The sequence below is a fragment of the Mobula hypostoma genome, chromosome 11 (assembly GCF_963921235.1).
Source record: "Mobula hypostoma chromosome 11, sMobHyp1.1, whole genome shotgun sequence".
NCBI classification, from domain to species: domain Eukaryota; kingdom Metazoa; phylum Chordata; class Chondrichthyes; order Myliobatiformes; family Myliobatidae; genus Mobula; species Mobula hypostoma.
The window spans coordinates 73,957,879-73,984,144 of record NC_086107.1 but is presented as its reverse complement, the minus strand read 5'-3'; the positions used below and the strand labels follow the sequence as shown (position 1 = coordinate 73,984,144).

Below are 26,266 nucleotides of genomic sequence, written 5' to 3'. Positions count from 1 at the left end.
CGTCAGCAAGGAGGGTATGTTATCACCAATCCTCACAGACTGTGGTCTTCCGGTTAGGAAGTCAAGGATCTAATTACAGAGGGAGGTACAGAGGCCCAAGTTCTGCAGCTTCTCAATCAAGATTGTGCGAATGACGGTATTAAATGCTGAGCTAAAGTCAATGACCAGCATCCTGACGTAGGTGTTTGTGTGGTCCAGGTGGTCTAAAGCCATGTGGAGAGCCATTGAGATTGCATCTGCCGTTGACCTATTGTAACGATAGGCAAGTTGCAGTGGGTCCAGGTCCTTGCTGAGGGAGGAGTTCGGTCTAGTCTTGACCAACCTCTCAAAGCATTTCATCACTGTCGATGTGAATGCTACCGGGCAATAATCATTAAGGCAGCCCACATTCAGTAGGTGGCACTGTCTTGGATGGCTGTCCGACATAGGCTGGAATTCCTCTGCATTTGGATGGCGTTGCTATCTCCAGAGACTGTTCAATACAGAGCGTGTTTCCAAGGGCTGAGTGTCAGAAGAAGCAGTACTGGCAGCGTCACGAGCAGGACTGCCCACTGAGCCTTCAGGATGCACTTCCTCAGATTGACTCATTCTGCCCTGAGGCTCTGTACACCTCACTTCAAGCTGATTACATTTAGTGTGTTTCTTTTGCTTGTGTGTTTAATGCAGAAATTTGCTCGTTAGACTGTTTTCTGTCTATATCATACTGTTTTGGTAGTTTATTGTAGGTGTTGCATTTTTTCCTGATCAATTAGTAAAAGTCTTTACTCACCCTATTAACTTTTTAATTCACTCCCTCAAACCAAGTTTGCAGTATTACCTTAAATTCACACATTCCAGGTTTATCCCTGCCGTCAGGCATTCTCACCTGCTTCCTTAATAAACTTAACATTGTTGGTACGTTGCCTGTGGATTACTTCATTATCTGTATCAAACTGAGATGTTTTATTCAGGTAAGAGCACGTTGAACGTTTCATATCTTTGCCCATTGTTTTAGCTACTTTTTGTTACTTTGACTGCAATCTTGAAATATTAATAGATTGCAACCAAAATTTTAATAGGTTGTCTCATGCACGACACTGGCTTGCACATATTGTGCCCCACCGTGTGAACATATTGAGTAATTTAGTATTTTCCCTGCTTCCCTAGTTTGCATGTGGCTCCACTGAATGCATGTATTGAATTATTACACTCTACCAGCTTGCATATTTAATTTTTCTCTGGCTCCAATGGTTTGCACGTGCCTTCACTGCTTGCACATATTTAACTTTTACAGATTTTTAAAAAATACCAACATAGTAGTTCTTCACTCCTAGCTCCCATCTGATGATGCATTTAAACCAGAACTATGTTTTCTCGCAGACAACTGAAATTGGAGAGGTAGCTCATACCTCTCACTTAGTTTAAGCACTGAAAATGTCCACTTCATCTGGGATTCTTCCAGGTCTTTAAGTCTTTGCAACCATTCTTGCTGATGACACCAAAGTTTTGGACTCTGATGTAAAAACATCCAAGGTTCTTTCGGAAGTCAGGAAGTTAGGAAAGAGGCACAAAACTCATTGCTTTACAATCATCGTAAGTTTTTTTAAATTTCAAAATATACTTTATTCAAAAATAAAATTATATACAATAAACCATTCAATAACTTTCCATCCTTTACATACGTTTCCATTATAGTCAGTACATATCCATACTTTTGGCCACCCACGTGGCACTCCAGTTGTTCACCTTACCACATCATTGTTGAAGGGTATACTCCCCGTCACCCGACCCCTCCCACTCCCACGGGTGGAGAAACCGTGGTCCTTCCCCACCAGGACCCTGCGGTTGCTGTACCGAGTTTCAGTGCGTCCCTCAGCACGTACTCCTGCAGCCGAGAACGTCCAGTCAGCAGCATTCTCCCACGGACATCTCCATGTGCTGGTAGATCATCAAGTTTCAGGATGACCAAAGAGCATTTTTCACCAAGTTGATGATCTGCCAGCAGCACCGGATGTTGGTCTCCATGTGCGTCCCCGGGAACAGCCCGTAGATCAGAGAGTCCTCTGTTACGCAGCTGCTGGGGATAAACCGTGACACTAGCCCGTCCATCCTCCTCCACACCCTCTTTGTGAACTGACAGTGTGCAAAGAGGTGGGTCACAGACTCCTCCTCACTGCAGTCCTCCCGTGGGCAGTGGGGTGTGGAGACGATGTCCCGGGTGTACAGGAGGGCTCTGACTGGGAGGGCCCCTCTCACTGCCAGCCAGGTGAGGTCTTGGTGCCTGTTGGTGAGATCTGGCGATGAGGCATTTTGCCAGATGAACTGGACGGTCTGCTCAGGGAACCACCCCACTGTGTCCATCACGTCCTTCTCCTGCAGTGCCTGCAGGACATTACGTGCTGACCACTGCCTGATGGCCCTGTGGTCAAAGGTGTTCTCCTGGAAGAAATTTTCTACGTAGGACAGGTATGCCGGTAACGACCAGCTGACTGGGGCATTGCGCGGGAGTGGGGCCAGACCCATCCTTTGTAGCCAGGACGACAGGTAGAACCTGGGCACATAGTGGTACTTGGTGCTCACATACCTGGGTTCTACACACAACCTGATGCAGCCACATACGAAGCTGCCCATCAGGGTGAGGGCGACATTGGGGACGTTCTTGCCCCCGTTGTCCAGGGACTTGTGCATGACGGTCCGTCCCACCCGCTCCATCTTGGAACCCCAGACGAATCTGAAGACAGCCCGGGTGATTTCCGAGCTGTAGGAGCGGGGGACGGGCCACACCTGCGCCAAGTACAGCAGCCCTGAGAGCACCTCACACCTGATGACCAGGTTCTTGCCCGTTATCGACAGGGAGTGCCCTCCTCACAGTCCCAGTCTCTGTTTCACCTTGGCAGACCGCTCCTGCCAGTTCTTGTTGCACACCTCAGCCCCTCCGAACCAGATCCCCAGCACCTTCACGTGGTCAGACCTGATGGTGAAGGGGACGCTGGATCGGTCGGGATAGTTGCCGAAGAGCATGGCTTCGCTCTTCGTGCGGTTGACCCTGGCCCCCGACGCTAGCTCGAACTGTTCGCAGGTGCCAATCAACCTGCGAACTGACCTCGGATCAGAGCAGAAGACGGTGACATCGTCCATATACAGGGAAGTTTTTACTTGGGTCCCTCCACTGCCTGGCAGCGTCACCCCTCTTATGCCCTCATCCCTCCTGGTGGCTTCCGCAAAGGGTTCTATGCAGCAGACAAACAAGACAGGGGAGAGGGGACAGCCCTGCCTGACTCCAGACCTGATGGGGAAGCTGTCTGTTTCCCACCCGTTGACCTGGACTGCACTACGGATGTCTGTGTAGAGCAGTCTAATCCAATTCTGGATTCCCTCCCCAAATCCCATTTTGGAGAGCACATCCGCCATGTACGTGTGCGATATCCTGTCGAAGGCTTTCTCCTGGTCCAAGCTGACCAGGTAGGCGTTCACCCTCCTGTCCTGCACGTAGGCGATGGTGTCCCTCAGCAGGGTGAGGCTGTCTGAGATCTTCCTGCCCGGTACAGCACAGGTTTGGTCCGGGTGGATCACCTGTCCCAGAGCAGACTTGACCCTGTTGGCGATAGCCTTGGCCAGGATCTTGTAGTCCATATTCAGGAGAGAGATGGGTCTCCAATTTCTAATGTCCTCCCTTTCCCCCTTCTGCTTGTAGATGAGGGTGATGATGCCCTTCCTCATGGACTCTGATATACTGCCGGCCAGAAGCATAGCGTTGTACACTTCCAGTAGGTGTGGGCCGTAAGTGTTAATAGACTAAGGAGCAGAGACTAGTACAGAAGGAGGGAAGAAGCAGAAAGCAGAAAAGAAGATGGCAATACCATGTGCTCAGCTCTTCTTACACTTGATAGAGAAGGAGCATTCATTCCATTCAAATCTGCAGATATGACTCACCTATCAGATAGCCCCTATTCAAACAATGCACAATCACAGAAGCATCAAGGAATGCTGAATCAAATAATATATTTACAATACTGAAGTATTAAAACTACACTCCTCCCTGCCTAGCTATAAACTCTGAGTCAATAGAGAATGCATCTCAACTCAGATGTGTAACATATTGCTCTCTAGTCATACCAATACACACTTTTTCCCCTACACACAGTATACTATACAACTCTGTATAGACATCCACAGCATTGCCAAGTTTAAATTGTCCCATTCAGGCCTGAAGGTTGAATTGCTGTGGAGGATTTCTCAATCCTGAGGGATAACATCTTTCCAGACCAGGGGTGGGGTCACTCTGTTTGGCAGGTGAGACTTGTGACTGTGAAACAATCTCAGGTTCTGGGGTCTCCACCATGGTGGTTGTAGGAGTTGACTCTGGGACTGCAGGAAGTGATTCTGATAGCTCTGGACACATTTCTTCTCTGACAATGGACTCTGCTGTCCTCAACTGATCGATATATTGTTCCCAGATAACATCAGACACAATCTCCACTGTGTAGGAGAGTGGTCCGGTTCTGTCTTTAATCTTTCCAAGTACCCACTTTTGATCATCTCTGTAGTCCCTCGCCAGGACTACTTGTCCAGGAGTGAAACATCGAACCTCCTTGTTTGAGGAGCCTTCAACTTGTCTCAGCTGTTTGTCCTGCATGCTCCTTCCGAGATTGGGTTTGAGGAGACCAAGAGTGAACGCAAGGGACGACCCAGAAACAGCAGAGCTGCTGAGATGTTGGTTGTGGATGGTGCCTGTATTGTGATATGCAAGGAAAAAATTGGCAAGCTGCTAATTCAGTGTAGTGGGTTCGGTTGACATTGCTCACTGTGTCTTCTTCAGACTCTGGACAAACCTTTCCACCAAACCACTTATAGCTGGGTTGGGTGGTGCAAATATCATGCGTCTTATTGCAATCACCTTCAGGAATGACTGAAACTGTTCTGTAACAAACTGTGGTCCTTAGTCACTGACTAAATGTTCTGGAACTCTAGTTCATGAGAAGGGGCTTCTCAACATATTCTGCCAACTTTGTATCTCCATCCACTGCTACCGAGAAATTTTTGCTTGTGAATGGTTCAGCAAAATCCGCATCAATCCTCTGCCAGGGCACTGCAGGCCATTCCCTGGGATAGAGAGGCACTGCTCTTGGCATCTTCTGGACGTGTTGGAATCCCGAGCAATGCATGACAATCTGACCAATCTTCTGATCTAGCCCAGGCCACCAGACAAAGCTTTGAGTCAATGCTTTCATTTTGACCGTGCCTAGAGTACTGGCATGTAGCTCCTCCAACATTTAGCTCTTAGCTTGGATGGTACATCATCATCATCATCATCATCATCATCAGGTGCCGTGCCCAGTTTGAGCTTTGACTGCCATGGCCCACACACTCCTGTTTCGGGTCAAGTGGATCAATTCATTGGTATTCATTTCCAGTCCTTTGGCTGCTGTCTCCATCATCATTTGTCCTTGTCTTCCTCTTGCTTTCTTCCCTTCAATCTTTGCCATAATTACTGTGCATTCTAACTCCTCTTTCCTAATCACATGTCCAATGAAGTTGCGTTGCTTTTTCACGATCTCATACATTATTTCTCTTTTTGTGTTTGCTCTGTTCATGACATCCTCGTTAGATATTTGTTCTGTCCATGATATTCTTTGCATCCTCCTCAAAAACCACATCTCTTCTGTTTCAATTCGTCTCCTCACGTTACTAGATATTGTCTAGATGGTACAACAACTCTTAATCCCCACGTAAGGCAATCCCGTCAATGGCAAGTTCATCCCGGTACTGGTAAAAATGGGGGAACTGGAGTTTCTGCTGCACATTCCAGCCACTTTGGGTGGCCATGTAGACCTGAGACAGTGTGGGATCTTTTCTGGTTTCCCTTCGGATCAGCTCTCCCACACAGATACTGGTTGAAATGCTTTCTTGTCAATCTGAGAAATATTTTTTCTCTCAGTGGTAAGGGAATGTGATGCAAAGGCTATGGGACATTCACTTCCATCACTCATAACATGTGACATGACTCACCTATACTATAGTGAGACGTCACAGGCAAGATTCACTGGACAATGCGGATCATAATGTGTGAGTACAGTATTGACATCACTGTTTCCCTTGTCACTTTGAAATCCACCACACTGATTTGCCCATTATCATTTCTTTCTGATTTGCAATAATGAGTTCAAGGGGTGGAGCACAGAAGGCAGGTTTGGCAGGAACCTGGTATAGTAATTGACAAATCCTGAAAAGGACCGCAACTGTGACACGTCCTTGGCCTTGGGGCGTCCACCACTGCTTTGATTTTCTCAGCACACTGGTCTAAAATCTTGTGTTAATGGTGTGATTTAAAGAATTCACACTTGCTGCATCATGCTCTGAGCCCATAATCTTCTAATCTTTTTAACACTGTCTTGAGATTTTGAAGAATGACTGAAACAGCCGAGCCAGTGTCCAATTTCATTTTAATTCATTTGCCATTCACTTCTGGTGTAAGCCATATTGCTTGCCTCTTGTTAGTTCTCACATTGTAAATCTCAAGGCTACACAATCCTGTGTTACTCTCATCAATACCAAATTTTTCATCAACAGTGTGCAGGTTAGTGCTCTTTTTGAAACAGCAGCCTGACTTATCTTTTTCTCTACCCTGTGCAGTCCATTAATTTATGTCTGCCCAACACATTACATTTTCTGCAAGTTTCACCTTTAAACCTGCATTGGTCTGGTGTATGTGACCCCTTGCCACAATGGTAACACAATTTGTTCGCAAGGTGGGTTTCCATTTAGACGTTGCAATTTTGTTCACATTCACTTTCATTCCTGACTGCAACTCAGTTGCATCTCTGGTTGCTGTTTCCATTGATACAGTGATATCACCTGCTCTTTTAAATATGAATTGTGCTTTAGTTTGGAGCTGTTTTTGAATGCTTTCTTGTAAGATTCCTAAAGCTAAATGATCTCTCGGTGCATCATTAAGCCCATCACTGAACTGACAATGATCAGACAATTTCTTCAATTCAGCTATGTACGCTGAAATGGACTCCCCTTCCTTTTGTTACCATTTATGAAACCTAAAGCTTTTTGCAATCAACAACGGTTTCAGTTCTAAATGTTCCTGCATTATGTTCACAATATCAGTAAAGCTCATTTCGGCTGGTTTGGTTGGAGCAGTTAAACTTCTAACCAAACTGTATGCTTTTCCACCTATTGTACTCAGCAAAACGGGCACTCAGTTTTCATTGGAAATTTCATTTACTTCAAAATACTGCTCAGTTTGTTCAGAATAGATCACCTGTTGTGCAATTGAACACTTCTATGTTTCTGATGTAACCAGCCATTTTGCTTTTTAAAAATGTATTATTATTATCACCTGGTACTCACTTGTTGTTTGTTAATTTCGTCCATTTTCTGCCTTCTTAAAAACTTGTACGTCTCTCTGTCTCCCCTTCGACAAAAAAGCATGTTGTGCTTCAACGGGTAAGTAGTCATCTTGGGTTCTTTATAAAACTTCCTTGTCGCTACTGTTATGTTTTGTAACTCCAGAAACTAATCAAAAGAAAAACTCAGGAGTTAGAATGTTTGGTTTACTTAGTTTTTCTTTTGTTTAGAGAGGCACTCACATATGACGTGATTGTGTAATGACGTATGCCATTCATGTGCTTTTTACATATAACTCAATGAATTATGTAAACAAACAAAGAATGCTTAATCAAACAATACATTTCAAATGTTACTGAACTAATAAATACACTACACATATAACATAGAGCGTTGACCAGCAATCACAGTACAGGCCCTCCGGACCAAAGTCGGGCCGACATTTTAACCTACTCCAAGACCAATCTAACTCTTCCCTCCTGCATAGTTCACCATTTCTTTTTCATCTGTATGTGTACCTAAGAATCTCCTACATGTCCCTAATATATCTGCCTCCATTATCACCCCTGCCAGTACATTTCATGCACCCATCACTTTCTGTGCAAAAAAAACTACCACTGTCACCACCACCCTCCCCATACTTTTGTCCAGTCACCTTAAACATATGCGCTCTTGAATCAGTCATTTCCAACCTGGGAAAAAGATGCTGCCTGTGACTCTGTATACATCTTACTGTCTTATAAATCACTATCAACTCTCATCCTACTTTGCTCCAAACAGAAAAGCCCGAGCTTACTCAACACTTCCTCTTAAGGTGTGCTCTCTAATCCAGGTAGCATCACAGTAAATCTTATTTGCACCCTTTCCAAAGCTTCCACGTCCCTCCTATAATGAGTTGACGAGAACCGAACACAATTCTCCCAATGTAATCTAACCAGTGTTTTATAGAGCTGCACCATTACCTTGTGGTTCTTGAACTCAATCCTCTGACTAATGAAGGCTAGCACACCAGAGCCTTCTTAGCCACCCTATCTACTTGCATGGTGTCTTTGCTGGATCTACGGGAGTGCAGACCAAGATACCTCTGGTTTTCAATACTGCTAGGAATCCTGCCATTGACCTTGTACTCCTCCTTCAAATTTGACTTTCCAAAGTAAATCACTTCACACATCTCCAGATTAAACTTTATCTGCATCTTCACAGTCTAGTTCTGCATCCTATCTATGTCCCATTGTCACTAATGATGACATTGTACACTATCCAAAACACCATCAATCTTCGTATCATCTGCAGGCTTATCCACCCTTACACTTCCTCGTCCAAGTCTCTTCTAAAATTTACAAAGAGCTGGGGTCCCAGAACAGATCCCTGTGGAACACCACTGGTCACCAAACTTCAGGCAGAATATACTCCATCTACTACCACCCTCTGTGTTCTGTGAACAAACCAATTCTGAATCCAAGCAACACACACAAAATGCTGGAGGAACTCAGCAGACCAGGCAGCATCTATGGAAAAGAGCACAGTCGACGTTTCAGGCCGAAACCCTTCATCAGCACAGGAGTGAAAAGATGATGAGTCAGACTTAGTAGGTGGGGAGAGGGGAGGAAGAAACACAAGGTGATGGGTGAAACTGGGAGGCGGGGAGGGGTGAAGTAAAGGGCTGGGAAGTTGATTGATGAAAGAGATACAGGGCTCGAGAAGGAGGAAGCTGATAGAAGAGGATAGAAGGCCATGGAAGAAAGAAAAGGGGTGGAGCACTAGAGGGAGGTGATGGGTAGGTAAGGAGATAAGGTGAGGGAGGGAAAAAGGTTGGGGAATGGTGAAGGTTTGGTGGGGGGGCATTATCAGAAGAGCGAGAAATTGATGTTCGTGCCATCAGGTTGGAGGCTACCCAGACAGAATATGAGGTGTTGTTCCTCCAACCTGAGTGTGGCCTCATTATGGTGGTAGAGGAGGCCATGGACTGACCTGTCAGAATGGGAATGGGATGTGGAATTAAAATGAGTAGCCACTGGGTGATCCTACTTTAACTGGTGGATGAAGCGTAGATGTTCAGCGAAGCGGTCTCCCAATCTACGTCGGGTCTTACCGAAATACAGAAGGCCACATGGGGAGCACCAGACACAGGACTCCAACATACTCACAGGTGAAGTGATGCCTCACCTGGAAGGATTGTTTGGGGACGAGGTGTAGGGGCAGGGCTGTAGCACTTGTTCTGCTTGCAAGGATAAGTGCCAGGAGAGAGATCAGTGGGGAGGGATGAATGGACAAGGGAGTCATGAAGGAAACGATCCCTGCATAAAGCAGAAAGTGGAGGGGGTGGGGAGAGATGTACTTGATGGTGGGATCCTATTGGAGATGGCGGGCTGAAGTTATGGAGAATTATGTGCTGGACACGGAGGCTGCTGGGGTGGTAGGTGAGGACAAGAGGAACCCTATCCTTGGTGGAGTGGCAGGAGGATGGGTTAAGGACAGACGTGTGAAATGGAAGAGATGTGGTTGAGGGTAGTATTGATAGTGGAGAAAGGGAAGCCCTTTTCTTTGAAGAAGCGGGACATCTCCTTAGTTCTCGAATGAAAAGCCTCATCCTGGAAGCAGATGCGGCAGAGAGAGGAGTTGAGAGAAGGGGATGGCATTTTTACAATTAACAGGGTGGGGAGAGGTATAGTTCAGGTAGCTGTGAGAGTCAGTGGGTTTATAAGAGGCATCAGTGGATAAGCTGTCTCCAGAGATAGAGACAGAGAGATCAAGAAGGAGGAGGGAGGTGTTGGAAATGGACCAGGTAAATATGAGGGCAGGGTGGAGGTTTGAGGCAAAGTTGATGAAATCAACGAACTTTGCACAGGTGCAGGAAGCAGCACCAATGTAGTCATTGATGTAGTGCAGGAAAAGTTGGGAGTAACAACAGTGTAGGCTTGGAACATAGACTGTTCCATGTAGCCACAAACAGACAGGCATAGATGGGACCCATGCTAGTGCCCATGGCTACACCTTTTTGTTTGAAGGAAGTGGGATGAGCCAAAGGAGAAATTATTGAGAGTGAGGACTAGTTCCACTAGGCAGAGGAGAATGGTGGTGGAGGGGAACTGATTGGGTCTGGTGTCCAGAAAGAAATGAAAGCTTTGAGGCCTTCCTGGTGGGGGATGGAGGTGTATAGGGACTGGACATCCATGGTGAAAATAAGATGCTCGGGGTCAGGGAACTTGAAACCATTGAAAAGATCAAGAGCGTGTGAAATGTCATGGATGTTGGTAGGAAGGGACTGAATCAGGGTGGGGGGGGCGGTTAAAACTGAGTCGAGGTATGTAAATATGAGTTCAGTGTGGCAGGAACAAGCATAAAAAATGGGCCTATCTGGACAAGCAGATTTGTGGTTCTTGGGTAGGAGGTAGAAATGGGAGGTGGGAGGTGCGCGGTGTGGGAACTATGAGATTGGTGACTGTGGATGGGAGATCCCCAGAGTCAATAAGGTTGGTGATGGTGTGGGAGACAATGGCCTGGTGCTCCTCAATAGGGTCCTGTTTGAGGGGTAAGTAAGAAGAGGGGTCTGACAGCTGTCGCTGGGCCTCAGCAAGGTAGAAGTCAAAACCTTCCTCTGCTGCCCTCTGAAACCAACCAGCAAAGATTTCCTGGATCCCATGCCTCTGGACTTTCTGAATGATTCTACCTTATCAAATGCCTTACTAAAATCTACATTCATCACATCCATTGCTCTACTGTCATCAAGTTTTGTCACATCTCTGAAGAGTTCAGTCAGGCTTGTGAGGCATGCCCTTCCTCTCACAGAGCTATGCTGACTATGCTTCTCCAAATATTCGCAAATACTGTCTTTAAGAATCCTATGCAATAGTTTGCCCACTACAGATGCAAGATTATAATTCCAAAAATTGTCTCCGTTAAATTTTTTGAACAAAGAAATAACACTTGCTTCGGGTTTTCCTTCACCCTACTCATCAAAGCCTTCTCATGTTCCCTCCTAACTATCCTAAGCTCAGTCTTAAGCTCCTTCCTGGCTACCTTGTATCTCTCAGGAGTCCTAAACCTTAAGCTGTTTCTTTCTTCTTCTTGACTAGATGTTCCACATTGCTAGTCAGCGATGGTTCTTTCAGCCTACCACCCTTTCCCCTCCTCAATGGGACAATAAGAGTGAATATCTTATTGTGCTTTTGCACATTTGTAAGAGGGAAAGTGTTTGTGATTGCATATGTGTATATGAGACGATATCTGTATTTTGTGTATGAAAATGAAAATAAGTGAGAGAGAGAGCGAGAGAGTGAGAGAGTTTGGTTTTCATTCAGTGCATAGAGAGGAAATAGTGGGATTCAATTATTTTACTTTGCTTGGACGTACAGTTGGCTGTGCTCCATTTTTATACCATGTGTAATGTGCAGGGGACTGCGGTAACTGTATATATCTAAAGGACGGTTTCCATTAAAACACGGTGTGACATGAATATACAGAGGAACAAGATCTGTTTTAATAATAACTTAATACTTTGTGTCTTTCTGCATCACACAGGACTACAGTTTGAATTTATCAATCCTATCTTTGAATTTTCAAAGTGTATGAATGGCCTGCACTTGGATGATGCTGAATACGCTCTGTTAATTGCCATAAATCTCTTCTCAGCAGGTATGGGATCTTGTGAATAACTACTTTTAAAGGGTGAACTCCCCCCCAACCTACTGGGCTTTGTCACTTTTGTCATGAAATTAATGAGTGCTTCTCTTGTGAAAGAGCAAAAATCAATGGAAGTTAAGACTAGTCTTTGTTTGCCACTCCCTCATTAAATTGAATCTTTTGTCCCTGATTTGCTTGTTGCCAGACTTTATGGGCCACACACCTTCTTGCACTTTAAAAAGTAGCCTTTTTTTTTTCTGATGAGCTATCCCCTGGGTTGCAAGCTGACTTGTTCTCTGGACTTTGCCACAGATGGGACACATGGTGCTTAATGGGGTGGGCGGGTTATTTTAGATCTCGTACACTTTTCTGTCGCACGTCTTTCTGAATTCTCAGGGGCTCAGTGGGTTTCTGGACTCTGCTCTCCTGTTTTTGAGTTGTTACAGGGAAGGGAGTTCTGAGAATTTGATAGGATGTTCCCCAAAGACACTATGGAAAGAGACGGATGTGCAGATTCAGCAAATTATATTAGTTTGTAAATGGTACCATTCACTGATGTACAAAATGAGAACTTTACATCAGCTTTGATAAAGGAAGGAAGATGCTGCTGAAGTCTCAGTAAAGGACGATGTGGCAGCCAGCCAGAAAAGTTCCCTTTTTTTCTAACTCTTTGCCTCCTCCCAATTAGCCAATCTATAATATGTACTAGTATCTTTCCAGTAATACCATGGGCTCTTATCTTAACAGCCTCAAGCAGCACCTTGCCAAAGGCCTTCTAAAAATCCAAGTAAACAACATCCACTGACTCTCCTTTGTCGATCCTGCCTGTAATTTTCCCAAAGAATTCCAACAGATTTGTCAGGCAAGATTTCCCCTTAAGGAAACCATACTGACTTTAGCCTACTTTATCATATGCTTCTAAGTACCCTGAAACCTCATCCTTAATAATAGACTCCAATATCTTCCCAACCACTGAAGTCTGGCTAACTGGTCTGTAATTTCCTTTCTTCTACCTCCCTGCTTTCTTGAAGAGTGGAGTAACATTTGCAATTTTCCAGTTCTGCTAAAGCATTCCAGAATCTAATGATTCATGAGAGATCATTACTAATGCTTCCATAATTTCTTCAGCTACCTCTTTCAGAACCCTGGCGTGTAGTCCAGCTGGTTTGGGTGACTTATCTACCTTTAGTGGCTAGTGGTGTTCCACAGGGGTCGGTGTTGGGACCACTTCTTTTTATGCTGTATATCAATGATTTAGATGATGGAATAGATGGCTTTGTTGCCAAGTTTGCAGATGATACAAAGATTTGGTGTAGAGGCAGGTTGTGTTGAGGAAATGGGTATGATGCAGAAGAACTTAAACAGATTAAGAGAATGGGAAAGAAAATGGCAAATGAAAAACAATATTGGAAAATGTATCATCATGCACTTTGGTAGTGGAAATAAATGTGCGGGCTGTTTTCTAAACAGGAAGAAAATCCAAAAATCTGAGATGCAAAGGGAGTTGGGACTTCTTGTGCAGAACACCCTGAAGGTTAACCTGCAGTTAGTCAGTGGTGAGGAAGGCAAATGCAATGTTAGCATTCATTTAAAGAAGATTAGAATATAAGAGCAAGGATGTGATGCTGAGGCTTTGTAAGACACTGGTAAGGCTACACCATGAATATTGTGAGCAGTTTTGGGCTCCTCATCTAAGAAAAGATGTGCTGGAATTGGAGGGCATCCAGAGGAGGTTCACAAGGATGATTCCGGGAATGGAAGGGTTATCATACGAGGAATGTTTGTTAGCTCTGGGTCTGTACTCACTGGAATTTAGAAGGATGGGGGTGGGGGGGGGGAATCTCATTGAAACCTTTCAAATGTTGAAAAGCTTAGACAGAGTAGATGTGTAAAGGATGTTTCCCATGGTGGGGGAGTCTAGGACAAGAGGGCACAGCCTCAGGATAGAATGGTATCCATTTAAAACAGAGATGCAGAGAAATTTCTTTAGCTAGAGGTGGTGAATTTGTGGAATTTATCACCACAGGCAGCTGTGGAAGCCAGGTTGTTGGGTGTCTTTAAGGCAGAGCTCAAGAGGTTCTTGATTGGACATGGCATCAAAGGTTACAGGGAGAAGGCTGGAGAGTGGGGCTAAGGAGAGAAAAAAAGTATCAGTCATGATTGAATAGTGAAGTAGATTTGATGGGCCAAATGGCCTAATTCTGCTCTTATGTCTTACGGTCTTTAGATCTTACAGCTTCCCGATCACTTTCTCCTTAGTAATAACAACTACATTCACTTCTGCTCCCTGACATTCTCAAATTTCCTACATACTGCTAGTGTCTTTCACAGTGATGACTGACACAAAAAATACCGTGGATTCCGATTAATTGGGCCATCAGTTAATCGGGGCAGCCACTTATTTGGGACAAGTCTTAAAGAACAAAATCTAATTGAGAAAACAGCTGGGATTCCCTTTGTTTATTCAGGACACTATGCCGCTTAATTGGGGTAGGAGACTGTTGCCGAACAGTTTCTATCTAGTGTCAGTTGCATGTACTCACATGGCTATTAGACACTACACAGTGTTTTGAGTGAACAATTTTTAAATAGTGTTAGTTGCGTGTGTTTCTGTTCAAAAAGCAGTGATTTTTGTCACTGATTGTTCACACGAAATACACAGTATAACAATTCAGAACTGTTTTGCTGGCTGCGGTTTCAAGCATTCAAGCTTGGAGATGTCACAATTGGCCGGGAGTGAGAATGAAACCATCTCACTACTTCATAAAGTTAGGAACTATGAAGAATTTGAAGGTATTGACAATCATCTTGAATGTTACAATGAAAATGAAGACAAAGAATGCAATCATTGAAATCATTGCATGAAGGCAGTCCATTATCTGCAGTAGGTCTCTGTGCTGATATTGTTCATTTACAGTCAGTCAGAAGAACATGGCAGAGTAAATTCCTCTGTTTATAATTATTAGGATCTAATACAGTGTTTTAGTACTGTAGTAGTATTGGCAGTGTTCTAGTTTGTTATGTATTTCACTTAAATGCATAATTTGTTACAGTTAAATGTAGTTGGTCTTTTTTTTATGCCTTTTTAAGTAAGTATTTCCATGAAATTTTGGCTAATTTGGGCAGCTGCTCAGTTGGGTCAGGAAGTATTGGTCCCAATGTATCCCAATTAACTGGAATTCATTGTACTTATTAAGTTTGTCTGTCATTTCTTTGTCCCTATTACCATCTCTCCAGCATCATTTTATAGCAGTCTGATATCAACTCTCACATTTCTTTTACTCTTCAAATACCTGAAAGAAGAAAAAATACTTACTCTTATATTTTTGGCTAGCTTACCTTCATATTTCATCTTTTCCCTCCTGATAGCTTTTTTTTAGTGGTTTCTGTTGCTTTTTAAAAGTTCTCAATCCTCTAACTTTCCACTAATTTTAGCTCTTTTCCTTTTAGGCGCGGTGCATTAGTTACAGCTTGTGGATAGTCTGGAGAAGATGGGTTACTCTGTTTGGAACAGTAAAGGCTGCAAGGGAAATCATGAACAGTATAGATAGAAATAGGTAGCAAGAAATTGTTCCCACAGGTGAAAGGACACAGTCCAAGGGACACAATGAAGTGAGTGTCAAAGGTGACACGAGCAGGTCACTGGGTCTGCAGTGCACTGCCAGAATTAACAGGTGCAATTGTAGTATTCAAAAGTTATCTTGATAAGTAACTGAAAGGAAGGAGTGTGTAAAGCAAAGGGGAAAGGCTGAGGGATGCGACTTGCTTTATTGCTCTGACATAGAGCCAGACCTTTTCCCATGCTATGAATGAAGATTAAAGGATTATGTTAACTCTTGTGAAATACTGGGTCATCTGAGGACACTAGTTCTGGAGATAATGCTATACCTGAGTAAGGATTGTTTTTTTTCCCCTCCTTTGGAACCAATGGTGTTAAAATTCAAGTATGGGTGGAGGGTAGCTTTTAATGCCAGTATCACCCCGATGGGTGAATCTGAAAATCTAGCCCCGTCTATGTAACAAATCCACAGTCCCTCTTTCTCTCTGGCTTTTGAAAAATGAATGAATCATTGGTGTTCAACCAGCAACGAATGAAATCACAAGATATGACACCTTGATTGGCATGTCAAGTACTTACGGGAGTTTGCTCAATTTACGGTCAATTATTGTGGCATTCCTACATCTGAGTCGGAGGACCTGGCTTCAAATCCATTCCATAGACCTGGACACTTAACCAGGTGGGGAAGGGTAGAATTGCTCTGCTGGTTATTCAGATTCCAAGCACAGGCCCCACCTGCCTTCTTTTGTGTGTGTGAACAGTTGAGTGGTGCTGTGGAAAAAACAGCAGAGGAGGTTTCCCCAGACTCAGTAATAATCACTGCTCATCCAACATTGCTGAAGCAAATGATGTGATTCATTGCACACTGTGAGGCTAGTGTGAGCACATTGGCTGTTGCATTATGTATGATACAGCACATTCGGAAACAAAATTGGCTTGGTGATAGGTACAAGAGGGTTATTTTTCAGATTTGAGACCTATGGCCACTGGGATTGGTGCTGGGTCCCCTGTTGCTAATATGGCATGTTTGTGATATTGATAAAAATGCAGGATTAGTAAATATGCAGATGACACCAAGACTAGTTCATATGATGGACAGCAAAGGTGGCTGTCTCATGTTACAGCAGGATTTTCATCAACTGTGAAAGTCAGCCAAGGAATTTAAATCAAAATGCAAAGTTAACTTTGGGACGTTAAAGGAGGGAGGGACATACGCAATGAATGGCAGGACCCTGGGGAGTGTTGTTCAACAGAGTGACCCTGGAGTACAAATACATAGTTCCTTGAAAATGGGAACACTGGTTGACAGGGTGGCGAAAGAGGCCTATTAGCTGAGGCACTGGGTATAAGAGTTGGGATGTCATGTTACAGTTGGTTAGGCCGCACTTGCAGTTTTGTGCACAGTTCTGGTTACAACAAAATAGAGAGGATGTGATTCAGCCAGAGAGGGTGCAGAAAAGATTCACAAGGATGTCGCCTGGATTGGAGGGCTTGAATCATCAGCAGGAATCTGTTTTCCCTGGAGAGAAGGAGTCTGAGAAGTGACATGATAGGGATATTATGAGAGGCACAGATGGAGGTATACGTCTAAAACTAGAGTGTATTGGGTTAATGTAAGGAGGAGGAGGTTTAAAGGGGATCTGAGGGACAACTCCTTCACACTCAGGTTAGCCGGTATCTGGCACGAGCTCCCAGAACGGGTGGTGGAGTCAGGAGCAGGAGCATCATCTGGATGGGTACGTAAATGAGCAGGGCATATGGGGATGTGGCAAGAATGCAGTCAAGTCGTATCATTACCAATGGATGTGACATCAGCAATTCTGACTGTCTCAATGTTAACTACATTACAGAGGAACATCATTATTAACTTTGCTTTTGCTAGAAATACAAGTTGTTTATTTTATTTTTCATGCGAGAAGAGGGCAGAGGTACAAGAGAAGAAAATGTAAGGAACAAGCAGTTGAATTTATAAAGTGTCTTTCATAATCTTGGGAAATGTCCAAAGTGCTCAACACTGACCCACCACCTCTGGGATGTCCATTCAATGTAATTCTCTGACATCTATTCAACTCCCTGATGTGGAAAATGAGTACTTACTGTACACACACAAAAAAATAAAATTTTTTGTGTTATTTATTGTGGGATAAATGTTGGCTTTTTTGTTCTGGGCAACATCGGAGGCAGCAGCCATAGTCTCTAGTTTGACATGACATTGAAAAGATGGCACCTTGGCACCCTCCTCAGCACTGCCCTGCCTACTGGACAGGTTCATAACTGGGGGGGGGGTGGGATAAAACACATATTGCTCAGCAATCTTTCTAGCAATGAACCATCTACCTGTGCAGCTGAAATCACCAGTGTGTATGCCCAGCACATTCCAGCTGGCAGTTTGGGATGAAGGTGTACTGAACCCTCTTATTCCTTTCACCAGACCGTCCAAACGTCAATGACCACGAGTTGGTGGAAAGGCTGCAGCAGCCATACGTTGAGGCTCTCCGCTCCTACACACGGATGAAAAGACCCGATGTGAGTGATGGGATACTTGCAGTGGCATTCAATGCCAGTGCTTTCATTTCAATGCCATTAGGTTCATCGGCAGCTCTACAACAAGAATTTATCAGAAGGTTGTGAGACTCCTTAATTTCATTGGGCAGAATTCACGCAGACTGTTAAGGGTTAAGTTCGCTGTGTATGTTACGTGTTACATCATACGTTATTACGTTTTGGGAGTGGGGTTTTTCTGATATATACACACACACACACACACACACACACACACACACATATAACTAGGAACCCCGTCCCTATTTGTTTATGATTGCTTGGTGAATCCTACAAAACCAAGCCCACACATCATCCGGGGTTATCCTGAAAGCAGAGAGTGTTGATTACACTAGGCTCACCTGCATTTGCATTTTCCTGCCTCAATTCCCAGAATTGGTTAGCATCGAATCCCCCACAAACCCCTGAACCTGGGTTGTCCCTGTCTCCTTTGACAGTGTCACTAAGAGTGACCTTACAGCAACTTCATAGTGCTGATCCACCCACGTCAGGGCACCCCAACCATTCCTTATATTTATCTGCATATGTGAATAAATGATCATGCAGATTTTTTATTCCGTAGATTTCAATCCAAGAAATCCTAGCCAATTCAGTCAATTTTTACTCCATGTTCCTCCTGATAAACTATTGTTCATTTTTACATTGCTGATGCCTTTGTATTCCTACTCTGATTTCCCTTCTCTTTCTCCCTTTCTGCATCTCTTCTCCTGAAAATATTTTCATTCTTTTCTGTGGATTTTAATTTTCTGGATCCAATAAAGACAGTGTTATAGCGTCACACAGCATTTGACCGACCACATCCACGCCAACCAGACCCATTAAACCCATCACCCTGAACTTGGCCCATAGCCTTCTGTGTAAAGGTCCAGACCAAGAGTGAGGACCTTTGTGAGTGCATGTGTCCAAATTGGTGATAATCTTCTAAAAAATTCTCGTGTGCTGTAGTAATTTTGAGCAGAAATAACCATTGATTAATGAATTAGTAACAATAAGTACAGAGGTAGATTGAAATAAGTGAAGCATTTTAAATCCTGTTCAAAAATTATTAATATTAATCTTTTTAAAAGACGATTGAAAAGTTATATTTCTAAATAGCATTGTTATTACAACTGCTTTCTATCCAAATACTGATGTTTACACCAGGTCTGCAAATATTTCAAAATGTACCATTTAAGCTGGTGAGAGAAGTTTCCTGGGAAAATACCTCACTGTTCTGGAGTTATAGCAAATCATTTGCTGTTTCATTTGGCAGTAGATAATCATTATGTATATTTTTGTTATGAGTGGGGTTTAAGGAATTGAGGGGCGACACTGCATGCCTATGTGCTATAGGTTTGCCGTCACTGCTTCTCTGCTCGGTCTGGACTAGGTATTCACCACTCTGGCTGAAACATACCCCCCTCAGACATCTGAATCTCTTCCTTCTTTAAATCTGTCCTTTAGTTTTATTCACCCCTGATACGGGTAAAGGTTTCCTGTCCTATCTATAGGTGTGTCCCTCATAAGTTTATATACTTTCTCCACCCAGGACAGAACAAACCCAGCCTTTCCTCAGAACTGAAAAGTTTCATCCAGGCAACGTTCCTCTGCACCCTCTCTGGTGCTATCATATCCCATCATGTGGTGACCAGGAATGCCCAGAGTACTGAAACTGATGGCTAATAATCGTTTTAAACCTGCTCTTTATACCGCTGAAGCCCTTGAATTCCTAGCTTTGCTTATCACTAAACATCACATCTTGTAGTTTTTAAAATATTTCTACTTCTCTCTCCTGGTGATTGTCTTTAAAGATGTCCTGAAAAATTAAACTAACTGTCCTCATGGTTCCCTGATCAAATCGGCAGCAATCTTCCTGTCCTTTTTCTGAGGGCCAGCCCACAGATGGGACTGTCAACTTCTCTCCCATTGCTCTTCACTGAATGAATTCCTTCAGCTCCAACTAGAACCTGCCTTATTCGAGGTGTCCACAGTGAATGCCCTAGCTTCCTCTGTTTTACCATTCATCACCATCTTGGGACCTGCTGGAAAGGATGACTATCTCTCTCTCTCTCTGGGATCACTTGCATTGTCCTGGTCAGAGTAAAAGTAAACACAATTGTATTGCTGTCATTGCTGCTCTGATCCATTTGCACAGATGACATTGAACACTCTCTCGCTGACTTACCTTCACCTCTTGCTGCAGCCTGGTACTCACCTCAGTGAGAGTGATCTCACGTTGACTGACATTCTAATTGGCTTTGTTCTCCTCTTGCAGGATCGCTTGATGTTCCCGCGAATGCTGATGAAACTGGTTTGCCTGCGGACTCTGAGCAGCGTCCATTCGGAGCAAGTCTTTGCGCTACGGTTACAGGATAAAAAGCTGCCACCTCTCCTGTCAGAGATCTGGGACATGCAGGAATGACTGTGGGACTGCCGATACACGACCCACCTCAGCCGGCCAGGGAAGGGGTGGGGTAATGAGTTAGTTCACAGGAAAGAGTACAGATGCAACAACCTTACAGTATTGAGGGATGCTTTCAAAAGATTTTTAAATGTTGGATGTAGAATGTTCCATTTTGCTATGCTTTGGTATAAACTTGTTAAATGATTGGTCTATTTTCACATTAACCAAGCAGGCTAGTGTTTTTCTGGGATCAGCAGGAAAGAACCATGGAATCAGTTGTTCTGTCTCTGAGACACAGACACATAACCAAGACTGGGTTAGGAAATGCTCTTTATTCATCACAGGGAAATCAGGTGATTAACAATTGTGACGGGGTACGCCATACCAGAAGCCAGCATCATTATACTAACACACTCAAAGCAAACTATTAACTCCTGCATGATGATATCCATTTAACAGCTGTAATTCACTGCAGGCAGGTATTTATTCTGTGTCACTCTTGGGCTGTTTTTGTGGAATCAGGTCACCTTTGGACACCAATCCACTTACCGTCACAGACTGACTGAATCAGAAACATGCAACACACGATTGGCTCCTTATGTGATATGACTGGTGTATATTTACACTATCTAATACAGGAATAGTTACTTGCAGTCCTCCACTATTATAGACAGATCTTTATTACACTATTACTCCCAGAATGTTGTCTATTCACACTCCTTCTCTCCGAGACTCCAGTCCATTCACTGTTTTTCAGACTGGCTCCTCTTCCGATCCCTTACTGGATTCCAAGCCCTTTCTCCAGCTGAGGTCTGCTCACAGTCCCCACCACTCACAGAATGGGATTTATTCCTCCCTCGCCGAAGATCACTGGTGATGAGAACTCTCTCAATGTGACCAGACACTTAAATCATTGTCTGCAAATGCAGTTCACAGATTTGACTTTCTACCTTCTGATTCACCAAACCATTTGCTGAATTAACAGGAATGGATGTGGTGGAATATCTCTGAGTGCAGCTCCAATATCACTGAAGCTGAACACCGTCCAGAACAAACCAAACTGTATAGTTCCACCCAAGATCTTAAACCTTACCCCAACCCTCATCCCCTCCACTTTTGACTCATTGTGTTTGTAGTAACTCTGTAGTGTTGGCATGTGGCCAAGTGGGTAAGGCGTTGCTCTAGTGATCTGAAGGTTGCTAGTTTGAGCCTCAGCTGAGGCAGCGTGTTGTGTTCTTGAGCAAGGACACCACACATAACCACCACACATTGCTCTGCGACGACACCGGTGCCAAGCTGTAACGGCCCTAGTGTCCTTCCCTTAGATAACATCGGTGGCGTGGAGAGGGGAGACTTGCAGCGTGGTCTTCCATACAACCTTGCCCAGGCCTGCGTCCTGGAAACCTTCCAAGGCGCAAATCCATGGTCTCACGAGACTAACGGATGCCTAAAAAAAAACTCTGTACAGTATTTTGAGCCTTCAACAACTCTGCCAAGTCCTTGCTAGCAGGTGCATCTAAAGACAGTAACACAGTGGTAGAGCTGATGCCTCACAACTCCAGTAACCCAGGTACAATCCTGGCCTCTAGTCCTTTCCCTGTGGAGTTTGCACACTCTCCGTGTAACTACTTGGGTTTCTCCCGGCTGTAGGGCTTCTCTCCCACATCCCAGAGAGATTTAACTGGTTTCTGAAAACTGCACCCAGTGGAAGAATTTGGAGTTTGGGGGGAAGTTGATGGGGAGAACAAACATGTCAGGCTTAGCAATGATCAGCATAGTCTTGGTGGGCTGAAAGGCGTGTTTCATTCAATATCATTCTATAGATCCCCGACCACCACCTGCATGTCCCACCCCCCTCATATTACATATCATCCCTGAATGGTGATTGTATTCACTTTTGCTGCATCAAGTTACTCTAACAGCACTATGTCACTCCTGACCAAGTGAGAGTACTTTCACCATGAACCCCTGATGCCTAACACCAATACTAGTAACACTCACTTGTTTATATAGAGCTTTTAAATGGTTGCAGTGCCTAAACAGTTTCTGCTAGCTGTTCTGAGAAGAGAAGCTCCACGTTCTCCAACTGATCCAGACGACTACAATCCCTCTTCCCTGGACCGCTCTAGCAGGTCACTTCTGTCTTATGTTCAAACACTACACATCCTTCATATGGAACTAGGTGCAATTATGGAGTTAATGTAGTGTCTTTGAAAGGTTTAGCATAACTTCCCAACTCTTGTCCAGAAGGTTTTGCCCTGACTGTTAAAAGCCCCCATCTCCTGACCCGCCTCGCCTCCAGGTCACTACAGGTGCAGAGGGTGTTTGCAGAGATCCTGCCATAGGGATTGTCTCTGCTGCCCTTATCTCTGGGGAAGGGGATTTGGTCCAATTTTCCCTGATGGAGCTGAGGACTCCCTTTGCAACCTCTCTCACTCCATGAACAGGGAGGCTGAACGGTGAGGAGCCTCCCTTTGTCAATCCCATTTTTCAGGGAGTTCTCAGTGACTCTCATTCTCACACTGCCAATGTTTGCCATGTTTTGGGGTGATCTCTGCCTACACTCACTGGGTCACAGAGCCCAGTGGAGGAGAGCCATTGGGGTGTGATGGAGTGATGCCCTTGGCTTCAGGCGGGCAGTGGCTGGCCAGGAGTTCAGTCACTGCCCGAATAGGGATGAGGAGGATGCTACCCTGGCCAGGAGTTCAGTCATTATCTGAGTAGTGACGGGGAGGAAGTTGAAGAACAGGCACAGTGGATGGCAGAGAAGAGGATCTTAGCTGGTGGTGGTGAAGGGAGGGACCCCTGGACATCCTGTCAGGCTGAGCTCACTGTTCATGGGCACAGCACACAGGGATGGAGTGGGAAATGGAGAAACGATGAGCTGCACCCACAACACAGGTATTGATAACCCAGGGGCCCATCGGGAGCTGACCATCCCACACCCACACTCCACTTCAGCTGCTTTAGGCCCAACCCACCATCCCTGCTGACAACCGATCCGGGGTTGCTAAATGCTGACCGTGATTTCTGGGGCTTTTTCCTATAAGAGGCAGGAAGGCTGTAAGCAGACTGCAGCAAGCAAACTATGAGATTTAGAGCCAACTTACTTAGAGTCAAAGAGTGACAATGTGGTACAGCACAGAAACAGACTCTTCAGTTTGGTCATTCTTGGTCATTCCGACCAAGATATTCACCCGACCTCGTCCTGTTTGCCCTTCTTTGGCCCTCATCCCTCTAAACAGTTCCTATCCATGTATGTGCCCAAATTCTTTTAAATGTTAACATTCCTGCCTTACCTCCAGCTCATCCAGATACCCACCACCCTCTGGGAGAAAACATACAAAGACTATTTGCTGACAGAACAGTTGTCTGCCTCAGGCAGCAGCCAGTCCAATATCTAATCTTTCATCCAAATCCGGTGGATTCATTAAAGATCCTTACAGAGGAGTGGTGTGTTGTGTCTCTACATGTGTGAGCAATCAGTAAGACATGCACCTGGTGACCTCTGTTCACTCTAATCTGCACGAGTGCACGGCCGCGCGGTAACTGAAATGCTCCCGTGTATATAGTTGTTTTGCTGCGCAGCTGGAATAATCTTTTATAGAAACATAGAAACATAGAAAATAGGTGCAGGAGTAGGCCATTCGGCCCTTCGAGCCTGCACCGCCATTCAGTATGATCATGGCTGATCATCCAACTCAGAACCCTGTACCAGCCTTCCCTCCATACCCCCTGATCCCTTTAGCCACAAGGGCCATATCTAACTCCCTCTTAAATATAGCCAATGAACTGGCCTCAACTGTTTCCTGCGGCAGAGAATTCCACAGATTCACCACTCTCTGTGTGAAGAAGTTTTTCCTAATCTCAGTCCTAAAAGGCTTCCCCTTTATCCTCAAACTGTGACCCCTCGTTCTGGACTTCCCCAACATCCGGAACAATCTTCCTGCATCTAGCCTGTCCAATCCCTTTAGGATTTTATGTTTCAATAAGATCCCCCCTCAATCTTCTAAATTCCAGCAAGTATAAGCCTAGTCGATCCAGTCTTTCATCATATGAAAGTCCTGCCATCTCAGGAATCAATCTGGTGAACCTTCTTTATACTCCCTCTATGGCAAAGATGTCTTTCCTCAGATTAGGGGACCAAAACTGCACACAATACTCCAGGTGTGGTCTCACCAAGGCCTTTTACAACTGCAGTGGTACCTCCCTGCTCCTGTACTCGAATCCTCTTGCTATGAATGCCAGCTTACCATTCGCCTTTTTCACCGCCTGCTGTACCTGCATGCCCACTTTCAATGACTGGTGTATAATGACACCCAGGTCTTGTTGCGCCTCCCCTTTTCCTAATTGGCCACCATTCAGATAATAATCTGTTTTCCTGTTTTTGCCACCAAAGTGGATAACTTCATATTTATCCACATTAAATTGCATCTGCCATGAATTTGCCCACTCACCTAACCTATCCAAGTCACCCTGCATCCTCTTAGCATCCTCCTCACAGCTAACACTGCCGCCCAGCTTCATGTCATCCACAAACTTGGAGATGCTGCATTTAATTCCCTCATCTAAGTCATTAATATATATTGTAAACAACTGGGGTCCCAGCACTGAGCCTTGCAGTACCCCACTAGTCACTGCCTGCCATTCTGAAAAGGTCCCGTTTATTCCCATTCTTTGCTTCCTGTCTGCCAACCAATTCTCTATCCACATCAATACCTTACCCCCAATACCGTGTGCTTTAAGTCTGCACACTAATCTCCTGTGTGGGACCTTGTCAAAAGCCTTTTGAAAATCCAAGTATACCACATCCACTGGTTCTCCCCTATCCACTCTACTAGTTACATCCTCAAAAAATTCTATGAGATTCGTCAGACATGATTTTCCTTTCACAAATCCATGCTGACTTTGTCCGATCATTTCACCGCTTTCCAAATGTGCTGTTATCACATCTTTGATAACTGACTCTAGCATTTTCCCCACCACCGATGTCAGGCTAACTGGTCTATAATTCCCCGGTTTCTCTCTCCCTCCTTTTTTAAAAAGTGGGGTTACATTAGCCACCCTCCAATCCTCAGGAACTAGTCCAGAATCGAAAGAGTTTTGAAAAATTATCACTGATGCATCCACTATTTCTTGGGCTACTTCCTTAAGCACTCTGGGATGCAGACTATCTGACCCTGGGGATTTATCTGCCTTTAATCCCTTCAATTTACCTAACACCACTTCCCTACTAACATGTATTTCCCTCAGTTCCTGCATCTCACTGGACCCTCTGTCCCCTACTATTTCCGGAAGATTATTTATGTCCTCCTTAGTGAAGACAGAACCAAAGTAGTTATTCAATTGGTCTGCCATGTCCTTGTTCCCCATGATCAATTCACCTGTTTCAGTCTGTAGGGGACCTACATTTGTCTTAACCAACCTTTTTCTTTTCACATATCTATAAAAGCTTTTACAGTCAGTTTTTATGTTCCCTGCCAGTTTTCTCGCATAGTCTTTTTTCCCCTTCTTAATTAAGCCCTTTGTCCTCCTCTGCTGAACTCTGAATTTCTCCCAGTCCTCAGGTGAGCCACTTTCTCTGGCTAATTTGTATGCTTCTTCTTTGGAATTGATACTCTCCCTAATTTCCCTTGTCAGCCACGGGTGCACAAACTTCCTTGATTTATTCTTTTGTCAAACTGGGATGAACAATTGTTGTAGTTCATCCATGCGATCTTTAAATGCTTGCCATTGCATATCCACCGTCAACCCTTTAAGTGTCATTTGCCAGTCTATCTTAGCTAATTCACATCTCATACCTT

General features: G+C 44.4%; 1 protein-coding gene across 1 annotated transcript in view; it reads left to right on the top strand.

Moving 5' to 3' along the window:
• The window catches only part of LOC134354325 (oxysterols receptor LXR-alpha-like), a 132,441-nt gene extending 111,498 nt beyond the window's left edge, over positions 1-20,943 (top strand). The window contains exons 7-9 of the mRNA XM_063063259.1: positions 11,857-11,970; positions 17,949-18,043; positions 20,334-20,943. Coding sequence (XP_062919329.1) covers positions 11,857-11,970; positions 17,949-18,043; positions 20,334-20,480 — 356 coding nt within the window. The 3' untranslated portion in view covers positions 20,481-20,943. The remainder of the gene's footprint in view (positions 1-11,856; positions 11,971-17,948; positions 18,044-20,333) is intronic.
• Positions 20,944-26,266: the final 5,323 nt, after the last annotated feature.